Source organism: Phaethon lepturus, unplaced genomic scaffold (genome assembly GCF_000687285.1).
Source record: "Phaethon lepturus isolate BGI_N335 unplaced genomic scaffold, ASM68728v1 Scaffold48518, whole genome shotgun sequence".
Taxonomy (NCBI): domain Eukaryota; kingdom Metazoa; phylum Chordata; class Aves; order Phaethontiformes; family Phaethontidae; genus Phaethon; species Phaethon lepturus.
The window spans coordinates 1-17862 of NW_010559231.1; the positions used below are offsets into that span (position 1 = coordinate 1).

General features: G+C 37.8%; 1 protein-coding gene across 1 annotated transcript; it reads right to left on the bottom strand.

Moving 5' to 3' along the window:
* Positions 1-13926: 13926 nt before the first annotated feature.
* LOC104625622 (FYVE, RhoGEF and PH domain-containing protein 4-like) lies at positions 13927-16181 on the bottom strand (the record flags this gene model as incomplete). Its single annotated transcript, XM_010293291.1, has 3 exons — positions 13927-14194; positions 14377-14517; positions 16041-16181. Coding segments are annotated over 3 exons (540 nt in total), but the record flags the coding sequence as incomplete, so codon positions are not given.
* Positions 16182-17862: the final 1681 nt, after the last annotated feature.

The following is a 17862-nucleotide window of genomic DNA, read 5'->3' on the forward strand; positions in this document are numbered from 1 at the left end:
CGCGGCCCCTTCCTGCCCGGGGAGGCAGAGTTTCTGCTTGGCAAGCGCCCAGGGGCCGAAGGCATTTGAACATAAGACATCGTAGTCGCTGTAGTCATGTATTACAAGCCGTTCCCAGGTTTTATTCCATCTTTTGGGAAGATAAAGCTGATCCCCTCTGGGGATCACCTGCAGCGGCGCGGCCTGCGAGTTGGGGCACCACAGACAGCCCGTGGAGGAAAGGCAGGCCTCATTGCCACCTGGGGCGGCTGCTGCAGGTGGTTTTTAGCAAGCAGCATGGAGCTGCAACATTTATTCAAAGCACCGTGTTTTGAAAACCCTTGAAAAGCAGGGAACCAACCAGATGTGTCCCCCCACTGCCCTCAGGGCTGCATCACTGGGTGTGAAGTCGCTGCTGCCTGAATACCTCAAGGAAAGGTGCTGAATGGAAAATTGCTAGACCTTGTCAGCATCTGGCCACACAAAGGCAACGGAGCAGGAAAATAAAACTGTTGGGGGTGGGAAAAAGCATTGTGGAGCTGTCTTTAGGGGGAGAAAAGAACTGGAGAAAATCTAGTCCTGCAAACTGCAGCAAAAAAAATGTTCTTCCAATTCACATATCAAGGATTGCAATGGACTTAAGACTGCTACGTTTATTCTGTTTACTTTTTTATAGATATTTTTGGTTTTGTTGTGAGTCTCTGAGCTGATCTCTGCTTCTGAAATTTTCTAAATTGGGTGCATGATAGCAGGGGTGGATGAGGTGTCTGGCAGGGCTTGGGAAGTGGGAAACTGCGAGATCTAATACTCAACTGTGTTATACACAAAGATGAATGAGACGAGGATGGCTTGTGATGTGAGATCACAACAAAGCAGCTGTCTGATCTTTAAATTTGTTTCACTTGAGTGTATTTTCTCAAAGATAAATTATGAATATGCTAGCACTGAATTGAATTCTGGCTTTGTCCTTTCTTGTAAATCAGCAGATGAAAAATGTTTCTGAAAATGTCAGGTTCTGGATGGCACTAGAATTTCTATTCTTATTCTATACAAATTAGTCTTTTCCAGCCTTCATGTCTTCAAACCATCAAATGTTGAAGGAAAGAACATACAAAGGTTCTTATCTATATACATACAATACGTTTTTATCGATATGTCTTTACGACAGAGTTTCTCATTCCTACCCAGGAAATTTCACAGTGCTTGTCAGAGGACTAATATTTCATGATAAAAGCATAAAGATGGCTAAGCAAATTGAAACACTCAAAAATTAGCATATTCAGCCCAGAGAAAAAGAGTTAACGTGTGTAAAACTTTGTAAAGAAGGTCCTGAATTACCCGTTGATGAGGGGTTCTTGTCATAGCCATACAGGCATGACTATCTGGTTGATTTAACCCACTAGCTTTCAGTGTGCTGCAGCTGATTGCTCTCAGAGCCATTAAGATCATTAGTACCAGGATGCCATTTGGAATTTGCCTCTCCTGCTTCCAGGACAATAGCAAATGTTCCCCACCTTGTGCACCTGATGCAGCAAGCACTCTTTCTAGAGAGTCTGCCATTCCCTGTCTAGCATGGAGCCTCATCTCCTCTCCTTCCTTGAGCCCCTGGGAGGAAAAATTTCTATTTCTGTTGCATGGGAATAGAAGCTGCTGGCACCCAAAGTAGGTAGATAACACCAGTTTATTTCTTTATGCGCATCGCTTTTCTCCTGCCGCTCTTATTTTGCTGTAGGACCTCCTGGACACCACTGTGAAGTGGAGCAAGTGCAACCTATTTTAATTTAGACAAGAAGTGGGACATCTCAGAGAGAATGTAGAACTAGAAAAGGGTCAGAGAGGGACAAGAAGGATGATGAAAAGTGTGGAACATCTTCAAAATCAAGACTAAGTGAGCTAGTATTTTTCATTCTACAAAAGGAATGGCCAGGGTAAGGGAGGATTAGTAGCCTGGAATGGGTGGAAGAGCACCAGTTTTGTTTACCCTCCCTTCCAATGCAAGTGTTTGGGGAGCACCTAATGAAACTAGGAGCCATGTCAGAATAAAACAAAGACTGTAGCCCCTCATGGCTGGGTTATTGACCTTTTGAGCTCCTTGCCAAATGATGTTGTAGACAGTAAAAGTTTAAATGGATTCAGTTGGTGTTTGGCCAGTTTTAAGGAAGAGAAATGTATTGCATGTAAATAAATAGCTATGTAGGAATCAAATCTAGCTCTGGATGTTTCTGAGCGGACAACACTTGGAAGCTGGGAGAGTATCACGCAGAAGCACTGTGTGTGCTTGCCCTTTAGTCTGTCCCAGTATGGCTATTCTTAGAATTTTATCAGTATATATCACATTTCAAGAAGCACACAGAGAAAATACCAGTTGCTGAACCAAGTTGAGATAACCTAGCCTGCCCAGCAGATGTTAAAAAGCCTATCAAGGCAGGAGACCCAAGTGGAGAGGCACAGCTCAGATGGAGGAAGTGAATTGATGAAGGAAAGCAAGAAGAAAGGACTAAAGATATAAGACTAGGAAACATCAGAATACAAAGTTTAACACATTGCACATTTCTGGCTAAAAAGTGGGAGCCAGAAGTGCCTCTGCTATGAAGCGTCATGTCCTGCACCAACTTACAAAATCCACCACTTCCCTCAGCCCAGCTGAGGACTGTGCCAAAGCAATAAACATTTTACAAGCAATGGGCACCTGTAGCTTTAACTCTAACTTTCCATGGCAGACTTGCACTGTACTGAGCAAGAAACTCAAAGATCTGATAAAAGGCAATAGCAGTCAGACTGGTTATTTACTAAAAGCTAATTGACATGAGGAAACAGGAACTGCCACATTGAATCTGGCCTGACATCAATCTACCTCAGAGTCTCATCTCTAAGACTGTCCAGCACCAGTGCTCTGCGGAAAAAATAAAAATGCAGTAATAAGATCTTCTGATCCCAAAACTATGTATAAAATATTTTTGATATGGCTGTAAGATCTGAAGTAGACAGTTCAATATTTCTTCTGTTTTATGTAACTGGAAACTAGATTGCTTTATTTACCATATAATAGGTTTTTGTCCCATCATGCTAAATTCTTGGCTCCAATGACATCCTGTGACAGTAAATTTCATGATCTAATTATGCATAGTGCAAAAAATCAATTTGGTGTCAGTTTTAAATTTGTCATCTTCTAATTTCATTATAAGCCTCCTTGTTTTTATGTACAGGAGAACAAAATTGTCAGCATTTCTTCTCCATGATATGAATTTCTTTCTAGTTTTGCATCATCAACTGCTTCCATTTTTGCTCAGACAGCTGGAGTCTCTTTATGTTGACGTACTGACAGTAGTGGACAAGTCATTTGCCATTTAATTAATTTATGCCAGATAAGGAGACAGCAAACTATCACCTCAGTAAAGCCTATTTCTTTGCCATCGTATTTGTCTAGAGAAAGAAATATTTGACTACCATACTGAAATGTATCAAGTGTGTAACATAACATCTGTAGTGCATACATAGTCATACTACTTTGTACTGCACAAACAGTATTAGCAAAATACTTTTGTAAATTATTCCTTGGTAATGTCACCTTTTGGAACCATGCAGTACAGCGATTGTATGGGTCTGGCAGAGCCTGATTTTTATGTGAAGCCAAATTGAATGGTGTTTTTGTGTTCTCCAAAGCAACCTGCTCACAGATGTAACTATAACACTTTCTCACAGCCCTTATAGCAGACATCTGCACAGCAAACACCATTAGAAACCGAGATAAATAAATTCCTGAAATCCCTTGAGGGAATGACCCTTCATTTGGATGTTCTACACAGATTTTTCAAACTGACAGATTCTAAGGCTCGGTCTTTTTCAAGAAAAGACAGAAAACGGTGGTTTCAAATCCATAGGCCAGGGGTTCTGCTGACTTGGCAAAGCGAGCTCTCCTACACGCTTCAGCTGGCTGGAAGAAGGTCACGGCGCTGATAGGAATTCCCGAGTTACGTTACCTGTGCTGAGGCCCAGTCTCTGACAAAACAAAATAATCCCGGGGCAGCGATGCAACTTCGCTGGACAATATGACAAACTAAACAACTGAGAGTTCCTTACATTCTCTCACTGTATTCACAGGGAAGTTATTTAACTAAATTCATTTAATTTTGGGGGGTGGCACACAACCTCTCATAAAACCTGCTTGCAGAACTGAAAGCAGGTTTCAAGTTAAGGAAGGGGCAGAGGGTGAGAGCCACAGGGCTAACCCAGCAGTCAAAGTTCATCAATCAGTAACAAAGCCCGAGCACTCTGGTGTTTGTAAGACATCAGCGTTCCTGACAAGGCCAATAGAGGTCAAAGCTTTGGCTGGAGATTAAAACAATCTCTGTTTATCATTCTATATTGCTGTACAACTGTGCTCCCCTCTCCTCCCCCAGCCGTGGTGGTCGGGCTTGTTGAAATGGCAAACACAATACTAGCAGTTGGTTCAGTGAACGATTTTCACCACTCCAGTGGCCACTGGCCAGTTAGATGTATCCCAGCTGAGCAGTCCGTTCCCTCTCCAGTGGGGGCACGTTACTGAATTTGTCTGCTGAGCATTGGTTGGCGATAGGAAACGCAAGTGGATAGTGCTGAGTAACCTCTTAACGTCTAAACAGCAGATTTCTGTTTTCCTCATGCATTTTGATGGGCTCACCAACAATCAATCTCAACATCCATTACAGGATTTCATTAGTCAAAGGATGGATATTATAAATAAACTATTTCTCACTCTCATTATGCTGTCTAGTGTAGAAAATGTGGAAATTTTCACTTGGTATTTCCCCACATCATTGTAGATGCTTTAATTATATCTTTTTGATAGAAGTCTTTTGCTTCTTTTGTATACCATGTGCTACTCAACAAATAGAGGAATTAAAAGGTGGCGGTGTGAAACCCAAGGATTTCTTCCCTAGAATTTTTCTCAAGTCAAGTCAAACAATCTCATGGATCACATATTCCCTAATGGAGCTTGAAAAGTGATTTTAAATGTGGAAACACCCACTGGGGAAATTTTTCATGGAGTCTGCTAGATGTATTCTTAAAGCAATGGCAATCAATAACAATAAATTTGAAAAAAAATATGAAATAACTGCTGCTTGCATAAGGAATAGTTTGCAGTCCAATTTTAAGGTGAAGACTTTTTACTTTAAAGGCCCAAGGTTCTGTGAACAAAGGCAATAACCTCCTGTCTGCTATCAAGAAAGTAACTTTTTATGGGAAAACAAAATGCACACTTAGGTCAGTTATACAGCTGAGGCAATATAACTAGAAAGGAAAAGGAAAAAACCTTACCCCAACCAAGGAAGTAGGAAGCAGCAAACTTGCTGGCATTCAGGAGGAATTGAGCTTGTATCTTCTACTTCTGCATCTAATATTTTAAATAAGGCTATCTCCTGTGGTCTTTTTAAGATAAAAATAGTATGCCAAGAGGAGCATTTTTTGGTTTTTATAATACATGTTTTCTTGTGTATGCTGCTTTTTATATTATGATTGGCACAATTTTAAGTTTAAATTGGAAATATAACAATCGAGCATATGTCATCTCTGACATCACAGCCTGCGTATAAAACTAATGGATGCTTCAAGTGCAGCTATATTAAGCTTTTTAGTTCAGGCCAGGGTTGCAGTTCTGGACTGGACACTTGATGTCTTACCTGCTATGCTTTGCTTAGCATCACGGAGTTGTCTTGGAGTGTATGGATCTGAGTCTTTTCACGTGAAACAGAACTGCAAGGTGCACTTCAACCACTAAAGAGCATTCAGTTAATAGGAATAGCTTAGGGCTAGTCCAAAATCAAGTTCCAAAATACAGCATAGGCAAGGTAGGCCTTTTGTAATAGCTGCCATGCCGAAGCCTTGAGCTAAAAGATTTGGATTCCCTTTTGCAAGCCAAAAAACATGCAGGTATGGCAGAACAGGCAAAGCAGGTAGTTCTACACAGCTAGGCAGTAGGTCTAAACAGTATTACAGATCAAATCATCTCTTCTTCCAGCATGGGTTCATTCATTTAATTTCACACTGTGGGAAGGCTCCTCTGTTCGGTAGCAATCAGAGTCCAAAACCTATTTCCCTGAACCAGGGACCCTTATCTAGAGTTTGAAAGAATGAGCTGAGCATACTATGTTAAAACATGCTCAAAAGAGAGCACAGATCTAATGGTTGAAATTCTTGATTAATTCTTTTGATAAGATGCCAACGGTTGGAGGCTATGTGAGTTCTGACTAGTGATAAGAATAATTAAAAACAAAACAAACCTCAAAAAACCCAAACAAACCCTACAGAGAGCGTGTAGCTAACAACGGGAAAATTTACCAGGGTATGTGACAGATTCTTCATAACGTAAGACTTTAAGTCAGGGAAAATAATTTGAAAAATATGCTATAACACAAAGAAATTTATCAGTTTGAAACAGAGAGCAAGTAGCACACCCCACTCATGACACCAGAGCATTACACATTTGAGATCGTAACAGAGACTAGCAGAGACATGGGGTAGACCTCAAGCAAATAAACTCAGCTGGGTGTATCCTCATTTACCACATGAACTGGGTCTGATGAGGCTTAGCATTGTCATAGCTGCTTAGTGCACAGGGCCAAGGAGGCAGAGGGTGAGGGGAGCCAAGACAAAAAGGTCACAATCGTAAGGATCCCTCCTCTTGTTGATTAGATTCACCCCAGCACCCTCCAAGAGCAATTTCTTTAAAGCAAACAAGCTCGAAGTATCGTGTTTACCAAAGGCAGGCATGCCATTTCTCTCAGGAAAGCTTCAGTGTCAGGAAGCTCATACAATGCCAAGAACAATTCTGCGGTAATGAGGCAGTTATTAGTCAGGCTTTGTAGGGAGAGCCAGAGGAGACAACGCCTACCACTTACTCACCAACCCTGTACTTGATGGGATCCTGGGCAATTGGCTACCAAGTATAAACATCAGTGCTTATTAAACCTGCTGATATAAAGGAATTATGTAGGAACTGTGATTACGGATTTCCTGTAGTTTGAATTTTGTAACTGTGTTTTCTTATTAAAGCACATTTTAGGGTAAATTCCGTTATTTTTGTCTCCATGTAGAAGGCGTTGCATTGTGTTTAATGAGGAAAATAATGGTTTTGGAACAGAGTTAATCACAGAGGGAAAAAAGAGTCAGAAAAATTAAGTGGGGAAAAGTATGTGAATGGAGAGGGAAGCATTACTTTCTGTGGTTTATCAGTACTTTTTTCAAATACTAATTTGTTTAATGTGTTTGCAAAGACAAGAAAAAGTAGAAACTGAACAAAATTCTTGTACTCAACTCCTTCCAGACAGGAACTAACAAGTAATACAGTAAATTTTCCTCTCTACATTTTGGGGGGTCTTTTCTGCAACATTGTGCCCACCTGCAGAATTAATACCAAGAATAAAACAGACACGCTCAAAACAGGTTTACTGTGTATGGGTGATGGAAATTGGAAGAAACTGCAGATGGTTCTGTCTGTTAAAGGCTACTTAGAAAAGGAGTAGCTGCAGTTTGTGGCACTTCCATAAACTGAATGTGTGCTTAGCTAGCAAATTAAAAAGTTGCCTATGCTTAGGATCATGATCCAGCTAATAACCTGATCATTTTTGCTTCACAGCACCAGTTCAGTTCAGTGCACAAGAGGTTGCACTGGATAGCTGCTCCATGTTTTGTTTCATCCTGTTGTCAAGAGCAGTGCTTGAGTAATAGTAAGACAGACGTGGTGCGACACTGAACGTGTTCCTTTCTGCACTCTTCTATGGGGGTGGCAATGTAGAAGCCCAGAAAGTACTGTCATAACGTCCTGGTCACATGAGAGAATATTATTATTCCCATTACAGAAATCTGCATCTAAACTGTAAAGGATTGTATCTTTTCTCTTCCCGATTTAAGATGTCATAGTATTACATACAGCCCTTTACATACTCACAGTATCTCTTCCACGGACTTAGCAGTACTTGTGAGTAGCCAGCAACAGATGGGTCCTTACAGTTACTTGCATAATTGAAAAGGCAGTTTAAAGATTTCATCAGCAGAGAAAGTAAACAGTAGACAGACCAAAAAAAAAGTCAACCAGCAATGCTTATTTAATGATGCTTTCATTTTACAGGATACAAATTTCTTTCCTTTTTAAGTACTCAACAGGAATTAAAGTGCTTAATTTTTACAATTCTCCACCCACCCTGTGACCAAATATACATATATTACAGAAAATATATACAATACCTGCAGATTTTTTACACTCGTATATTTCTTGACCATAAAAATGACCACTTACATTTGCACAACTTACAACAGCATTTATGTCACCTTTTTAATATTCTTCACTTTATTGCAAAACCAGAACAAATTTACACCTCTTCCAAATATTAGTATTTAAAGAAAAAATTAAAAATAGTGTTTTCTCAATCAAAACCAGAGATGTTTTCATAACGAAGGGGAATTAGAGTGCATAGCCTATAATTATGATGTCAAACCCTACAGCTGATCCAGGTCCCACTAAAATTAATGTATGAATCCGCCTTGAGGGCTGAAGGATAGAAAACATGCTAATAGGAAAAAAACCCCAGTACTCCTATTGCAAACTGTCCCCCATGTACCACAAATTTGGCTTCTTTCTTAAAAATACGAGGGCACATGCATGCAAAAATGCTTTGACGCAGTTCCCCCTTTTCCAAATATTTTCCCCATAAATAGTTAATGAATCTACAAGGACAAACGATAAACTGAAGTAGGTTGGCGTTACACAGTGGCTGAAAACACGGTTTATTCAAAGAAATCTGCCTGAAGGTTTTAGTAGAGAAAAACCACATTCTACATTCACTTGTGCTAGGAAGAGGAAGGGGTGAAAGCAAAATGCCATAGTTGAGTCTGGGGAGAAGTTTAATCACAAGGTATTAAAGGAAGCAGATTAAATACCTTATTGAGTTTAGCATGTTTGGTTTGTTTTTTTTTTTTTTTAAATTAGGCTGAAATAGTAAACATGCCACAAAAGTAGATCTATTTCCATCGATTTTTCTTCTGACAAGCATACCCAACACAGTCAATATACGTTATATTTTGAATGCAGCACAGTGTATTTTTTGATTGTAAAATACTGCTTGAAAACAGGTAATCTGAATAATAGTCTCGAATATATAAATACACATATATACATAATAGACACACATACATACGCATATGTGTATATATACACATATACAATCATTAAGTTAATGTTATGTTCTGTTAAAGGAAAAGGATTTGGGAAACAATCTGACTAGCAGATTGTCTTCTTGAAGGTTCATTACAGTCCCATGGGTCAGGAACCAGCCAGGTAAATTCCTCATACCAACAGGGCCACAGACGGGAGAAAAAAAACTAAATCCATGTATTTCTTTTCAGATTTCAAATAACAGTACATCACAGACTAAGAATTATGCCCATTTCACCAATGAATTTATCTTAAGGATAGTCAATTCTTCCACAAAATTATTTATTTTCTCCAATCATTTATTTTTGGATTATATATTTCCAGCTGTTTACATTCATCCCTACATCAATTATCTCCAGCTGAAACCTGTCTGAAGTTCAGCTGAGCACTGTGATTCCAGATGAGACAATAGTAAGTCAGCAGCTCTCAAACTGGTGACATCTTGATTTTCCACAAGTGTCTTTATATAATGTAAGGCAGATTCTACATGAATTTAAATCAGTGGAGGTGTAATAGCTGCAGCAGGTCTATGCTAGTTTACACCAGCTAAAGATCTCTAAATATATTTATGGAGAAAGTTTCTTTTTTATTGCTTAGAATTATTTCTACATGGAATGTTTATTTCTTTACTGAAAGCCTTTCCTTCAGTGTAAGGAACCACTACCTTCAGTTCATTGTATTTAATCTTGTCTTGAAATGAAAAGCTGACCAGTTTTTATACTAGCTATACGGTTGGATGTAGGTTTAAAAAAAAACCCCAACAAAACAACAAAACCCAACAAACCCGTCAAGTGTTTCCACATATTTCCCACTTATTTTTATATATACATATATTTTTTTTTTCCCCTCCTGACTCCACTTGGAACTCTTTAGAGCATACTTCTATAACCTCATTTAAAATTTACTCAGGTGGAAGTGTATTTATTCTACATTTAATCAGCATTTTGGGTTCATTCATAATTTAAAAATCTGAAGAATAGAAATCCTCTTTTCTATGAAAGGGATTTAGAATCTTTGAGGAGCTTTATAAAGCACTTTGAGATGGTTTTGCATAAAAAGATGCCACTGTAGATTAGATGCATTTAAAGTGGTTTAATATTCTACTCCAAATAGAAGAGAGTATTTTATATTCTCAATATCCATTTTGCACGTAAAAATTAAATACATTTTGGAATAAACAAAACCACTCAGTATAAAGGGATGTGAAAGTACTAGACACCAGATTTTACAGCAGCTCCTCAAGCAAGCAGGAGTACCTGATACCAGAAAACAATTTTTAGAGGATCTGGAAGAATGGTGCGGACATGCAGATGTTACAATACACTATTTTTCCATGATAGGGGAAAAATATTAAGTAATTTTGAAAAATGTATTAGTACGTTACAAACAAATGTCATGATAAAATTAAGCCCTTGTTCTGGTTCAACACAGATGAAAATGCACAAAATTACTTTTTATCTGCTTTAAATTGCGCAGGAGACTGGTAGCTACTAAAGGTAGAAAGAAGCTGTCTTGAAAACAAGAGTCACAAAACCTAAATAATTCAGCAGAGCCATTCACATACATTCATGTATCATGAATGAATGCTCAGTTATAGTTTATTCCTTACACACACAGCTTTATGCTAATACATTTAATGCCCTTTTTTTTTTTTTTTTTAACGATTTTAACAGCTGAAATGGGAACAGTCTATACCTTGTTAGAATGATGGTTTTAATTCGACTTCTTTGGTCATGATACTTAAGCCACAGCAGTTACTACTTTGAATTTGTTTCTGTGCAGTCATAATTTACAATTTAAAGTTAAAGAAAAAGTTTTGGATGTTGTAAGGGGGCTTGTCTGTGGAGGATGGAGTAAAATATCAAGGTGGTTAAATTTAGAAGCAACTTCTCCATCTTCTGATCTCCTTTAAGATTGGTGGTACACGCTTTTCCTACAAAATACACACAGAACTGTACATTTGAGTGCCAAGACATTCTGACGCAGGAGAGAGCAATTCCCACCAAGCAACTGATTATGAGAACATGAAATAGGTTTCACTAGGGTAAATAAAATATCCCACGCTATATAAACTTTTGACAGCTGAGAGCAAACATGAGGCTAACATCCAAATAAATAACTCTCAATGCTAACTTAATTTCAAACTGTTTATGCCCAAATGCAGGGCTTCATCTGGGAGATGCTGAAACCACTCAAGCAGCTTCAGCTACTCAATACCACTATAACAACAAGGCAGCCCAGAAATTGCTGCTTCTAACCATTTCCCTAATCATTTAGCTGGAATAGGTCTTCCTACTTGGCTCAGAATTAAGTTTGCAGGAGCTTAGAAAACAGAATGTACTACACTATTACAATCATACCATCATATTATTTTCAGTATAGCTCAGTCCATCTTTTCTGGGAACTCCTTTAAGGCAAATTCTCCCCTTACACTCAACAACTTGAACATGGGAAACAATGTTTTTATACATCAGCATGTAGTGAGACGACCCTCCAGATCCAACTATGGCGCCTGAGACGTTTTTAGAAGATACCCACTTTCAGGAGATGACCATGAAAGAAAGTTAGCCACCGAGCGTTCTTCTAGCTTACCTGGATGTTCCCCCATCCCTTGCCAAGATATACACAAGACGACACGTACTTACTAGGGAGACCTTGGTGAAGATTTGATGGTACTCACCAACATGAATCAAAATGGGCTCAAGCTACCCATAACATAGAGCTGACAGTAGAAGTAACTTAACATCTCTTAGAGAACTACAGAAGAGCTTGCGCATCAGACAAAAGTAATACTAGGGTTACATGCTGAATAATCTGGACACATGGAGCACCCAAGAATGCAGAACTGACATGCACAAAGTCAGTCGTAAAGTTAGTACTCTACAATGCCATGTCCTGATAATTACTAACAGTAGTGTAAAGCTTGGAAGTCTAAAGGCCATGGTAGATTTTGGTATTTGGGCAGGTGATAGCCAGCCCACTAACATTAAGTTGCATGACATTCTTTCTACCAAAGATTGATAGACACTGTACACTTGACACTAAAAACAGAAGTTACTTTAACAATGCCTTGTTAAATTATAAATTAACTTTTTTTTTTCCCCCCATAGTGTCACAGAAAATGTAAAGTGGGAATGGGAGTTCAGTGACTACTTTATCTGGAAATCTCATTATAAAAAAGCAACAGTTTAAATCTTCCGTGGTGTTACCAACAAAACTGGACTTGAACCTGAGCTCTTCAGCTTGACATGATTTAAAATACAGACTGCAGTTATTCTGGGAAGTAAGACTTCTGAATGTTCTTATAAAAAGTTGATTGCAGAAGTTACATATTTTCCTTTCTTTGAGGGATCAGAAAAGGAAAGACAGCAATGATTTTAATTGTCTACTTGATAGTCAATCACTACTTCTGAATTTGTCATATTTCGTCCAAGGTTGTTACAGTAAAAATTTTAGGGAGGTCATTTGCCTCTATGTATAAAAACCCCAACAGGAATGGAAGTTCATAAGGGACTTAATACTGTAAAGCCAACAAGTCCTTATTCCCACAAGTAGAATGCAAATAATGTCAGTTATTGCAACTTGAGATTCGCAGGCTCAGAACTCATACTAAACTCATATAAAGCAGGCTCCACTATACAACAATAATCCTTGAAGATTGTTGTCCTAAGTAAGTATTACAGTGTCTGAACTTCTGCAAAAATTAGAAGATTTAAGTTCAAAATGTTCTTTTGTTCCAATAACCATAACAGCAAAAATACACATTCCCAGAGAGTTACTAGAATCTGTTGCTGTTCTCAAATCACAGACTGCATTTTAGTAATGAACTACTGCACACTTAAAAGATAACAGTGAGAGGGACATTGAAGAAAAGCGACTACTCTTTTAAACACAACTGGAACTTACTTGTCCATTGCATGCCACTTACATTACTGTTTTTTTTTTAATGCATAAAAATATCAAGATCATTAAGCGTCAGCTATTAAAACAAATCACTGAACAGTATTTGTTAATTTAGGACTGTGTTTAATTCCAAATAGAAAACATGCTATTTAAATAAATTATTCACTAATAGGAACCCAATATCATGAAATCAAAGCAAAAATCAAGTATTGTACATTTTTAATACTGTACATATATTATATATTGTTTTATCATATTTTAGGTATTCATTTCTAGATTGAAAATCATTAGATTGTTTCCTTGATAAATTGAAACTTTAAAAGCCAATATACCTGTGAAAGCAATTGCATTACTTAAATTAAAAAGAGACAAGTGAATACAACATATGTACAGATCTCTGGAATTCAATCTATAAACTACATACATTAAACCAAACATCCCTGCATAATTAACTACAGACCTATTTTGGCAATGTGGAGGTATATCTTTTATCCTGTTGCAAATCCTAACATGTAAGTAGGAAGCTTCAATATTTGCATTCTTGATGAAAGCAGCAAACGTTAACTGAAGAGCAACTGGATTTTCAAAAAAATTTGCCTCAGAACAAACAGGTTAGTAAGTATTTTTAATAGCTTTCACATTTTTTTAAAAAGTCTCTGAAATGGACCTGTACATCACTTTTATTGATAGAACATAAATATAAGAAAAAGATCCCTAAAAAGACCAGATTTTTTCCCAAACATAAAGTGCTAAGATGTGTATGGTAGTAAGAAGTTTCTTTTTTTTTTTTCGTTGATTGAGCAATGAAAGGTTAAACACAAATTCAATTGAAATTTTTTTTAAAATGCCATGCTTTCTTGAGCTTCAGCATTCAGACGTTTTAGAAGATTCAGGTTGGTCTTCTAAGTTTACTTGCAGTTCATTTTGACATTCTGGTGTCTCACCTTTGACAGCTAAATGGATAACTTTTAGCCATTTCTGCTTTAGTTCCTCATTGTCCGCAGCAAAGCTGTGCACAGACTTAGACTGGGTCAGTTTGAAGCTGTGTGGGAGGTCAGCACTTCTTGGAGTGTCATCTACTGTATAGCCCAAAAGTGGAATTGTAGCCAGAGCTTTAACATCCTAAGAAGAATGAGAAGTTCTTTATTAAGAACAGCCAACTAATCTGCCCACTACCTCTCGTTTACTATACAGGTTGGTAAAAAACCTTGGGTCTCTCCTCCATTCCCAAGCTATTTGACTTCTCTTCCTCAGACGTCAATGACAATAATTACTAAAATCGTTCCCATTTTCTCTCTACATACCTGTGGAGCACCATACATGTACAGCACAAGAGCTTCCTGTTTAGGTATAACACACCATGCTTTCTGCCAGGGCTTTGATTTTTCCATGTACTGAAGAAAGCTACATATGACACTATTTCCAGAGACTTCTGCAGATTCAATCTAGGAGACGGTATAAATCATAAAAAGGAAAAGAAACTTTCTTAAACAAAGGCTAAAAGCACAGAGAACAGAAAAGCTGAAATACATCACCATTCACATGAAATCTTAGATATCAGCTGCAAAACAGCTTGAGGAAATACCCAAGGAAGTTAAAGACTGGATTTACAGAGAATATTTATATAACACATACAATCACAGTGTGTACTCCCGCATCATGAGTGTAATCTGTTCCTTCTTTCATCAGTAATTTTGGATTATACACTTCTAGATCACCTTAAAACTCCATTTACCACCACAGCTAGCCTTTCTCTGTATCTTATATCCACAACAATGTCTTACTTCTAAGATAACATGTTAGGGATCCAAGTGCTACTAACTATCCAATATGACAGCTACTCTATTTTGACAGGTTCAGATGCAAACACATTTGTAAGAATAACATAAGAATGCAAGTACTAATCCTAGAGAAAAGATCAGGTGAATTGCTTAAAATCTGAAGCCAGAGTGACATGCTGCTTCGGTTAAATAGTGGTCCTGAGAAGAACAAAAAGAACACAAGATGATTATATGTTAATATTTCCTTGCATCTATTTTTTTACCTTCCCCTGGAGTGATGCTGTCAGCTACCTTAAAAAAGCCATCACGCCAAGAAACAGCAGTCTCTTGACTATAAGGTAACCTAGTGCAGTTCTGTGCTCCTGAGTCTCTTGTTTAAGAAAGTGTAGGCAAGTGTAGTCAAGCCAACATGGATTACGAACTGCATATGGAATTACAATCTGTATCTTATTTTTGCGTTCTTCTGTTGGTACTTAGCTCAAGGGTCAATCCTTCTCTACTACATCCCAAGATAGATGTAAGTCTTGACAAAGTTAGGATGATATTTCCCTAATGTATGTCAGGCGTTTTAAAAGGACCTGTAAGGGGGGGATTTTAGGAAATGTGAAGGTTAATTGCAACTGTAAGACGCCTATTTCTTCCTCTGCTCAGAAGAGAAACACAGGTCTTTATTGTCTGATTGAGGCCTTGAATTTTTAGATGTCAAAAGCCAAGAGCAACTTGATGACTTGAAGGTACATTGTATACACTGATCAAAACAGTATCTAACTACTCAGACTCTGAATAGCAAAATTCTCCCCATTCCTCCATCACAAGCTCTTTCAGTTTGGGTATATGTTTTCAAGAATCATTGTAGTAGCAGCATTTTTTGTTGCTACAACAGCTTAAGTGCAGAAGAAGAAAACAAGAGTTTTAAGGAAAGGATTTATAAAGAAATGTTTTATCACGATAACTGGTATAACTGGAAAGAAGCAAACAAGCCAAGGTTCATAATTCCCCCTTTAAAAAGACGTAACGAACAAAGATGAATGGTGAAAACCAAAATCTATTGGATGGGATGAATTTGGTCCACATACTTTTTACTTTTCAAACAGAAAACAGCCCTGCAAGAATACTATCATTTTCACCTACTGATGGAGCCAAAACTGTTTGCAGCTATGAACATACAATATTTTTAAATTACCTACCTCTAAGATGCCTTTCTTCTTCTTTTCTTCACTGTCTGTACAACCAATTATAACATGATAGCAGTCCTTACAGACTTTGTTCAATTTATTGCCATCATATTCGAGATGTGCCTTATAATCAGAACATTTCCAGCAGACCACCTTAGAAACAGAAAAGACAAGCAAACATATAAAATTTAAGTGTTTATAAAACTTTATGGAAACAGAATTTAATTTAAAATTAATATTATTGTATCTAATTAGTAATATTTTGTTTAAACAGAACAAGAAAGATAATTGCTTTATAATATTATGTCAACAGTAGCTTAATTGAAAAAAAAGATTTTTCCAAATTTGTGCCACTGCTTCTTAACTAGAAGTGCTTTTCATTATTTACCTGGTGGGAGCTTTGTATAAAATCACATTGGGCTTTCAATTATATCTGTAGGTTAAAGTTAGGAGTAGAATCAGAACCTACCACAAACCATGCTGCAAGAAGAAAATCCTCCAGTTTCTTTAAATGCCAACCTGAAAAGGTACACTTACCATTTTGTTTTCTACATAACCTCAGAAAATGTACAACTGAGATACACTTTTAATGATTAAAAATTTAATAAAAACCAGAAATGATTGTTTAACCTAAGAAATATTAAATTTGCAGTTTCAGAATCTGTTCGTGAGCACACAGAATACATAAGCCAATGTCACAGTGTCCTTTGTCATTTCACAAAATAAATGGAGAAAACTGAAATGCAAGAAGATCTGAGGGAAGTTCTTTCATTAGAAATATTTTTCCACAGAAATGTTGTTTCAGGGGAAAAAGATGCCCTGCATAAAAAGTGTGAGTGCAGATATTTCAAGAAAGGAAGGTAGAAAAATGGACTTGAACCACTCAAACACCTGAACAATATTTTTTTGTGGACCAAGGCTCTGCAGTACTAATCTAGATCACTTCCTTCAAATAGTATCTCTACAGAATACTAGTTAAGTATTCCCAATTAGTTGCTGCTGGAAAGACACTATCACTGACCCAAATTAATTCCCATTAAAAAAAATGTTTTAAAATTAAATTGGAAGGAGATGTGATAGAACTACAATAAAGGGAAGTAGTTAGGAGTCTAAACAAAACAGAGGGAAAAAAAGGAAGGGTGTGATCTTAAGGTTAATGGAGGAGTTTTAAGGCAGAATGATCTGGAAAAAAAAGCCAGATGACAAGTTTATAATCAATAATTCAGAGCTGAAAAAGTCTCTAGTGTCCTGCAAAGCACAGAAGCAGGGTTGTGAAGGCAGTAAGCCTTCCTACCACATAAAAACATTAGAAAGAAAGCATAAAATAAAAATTAAACCTGGGCTAGCACTACCACCTGCTGGAGAAAGGCAGAGCTGTTGGATTGCAAGAAAAAGCCCAGTATGTTCGTTCTTTCATTAAACTCCTGAAAACTCTCAAGTCATACCACAGTCTCATAGTCCCTTTAAAGTGACGTACGTTACTGTAGCATCATACATGGAGAGCAGCAGTAATACTCTCTTCCCCTTCCCAACCTTCTCTCCTTCCCGGATGCTTCACGCACGTTTACAGTTACGCACTGAACCCAGCTGGAAACTGCTCCAAGTTAACCCAATGAAAAAAGTTTTAACTGCAGGTCTCCATGGTCTTCTTGCGAAGAGGAGAGAGAAGTTAGCAGACTGGGAAAAGAAGGCAGCCAGTGCTGCCAGGGATAAGGCTGGCTTACGCCAGTTTGATGTGGTCTTGAAACTTGAGATCAGTGGAGGCCACTCAGGAGTAACAAGCGGTGTTCCCCAGCGCTCAGCTTTGGGGCCGGTCTTGTTTAATGTCTTTATT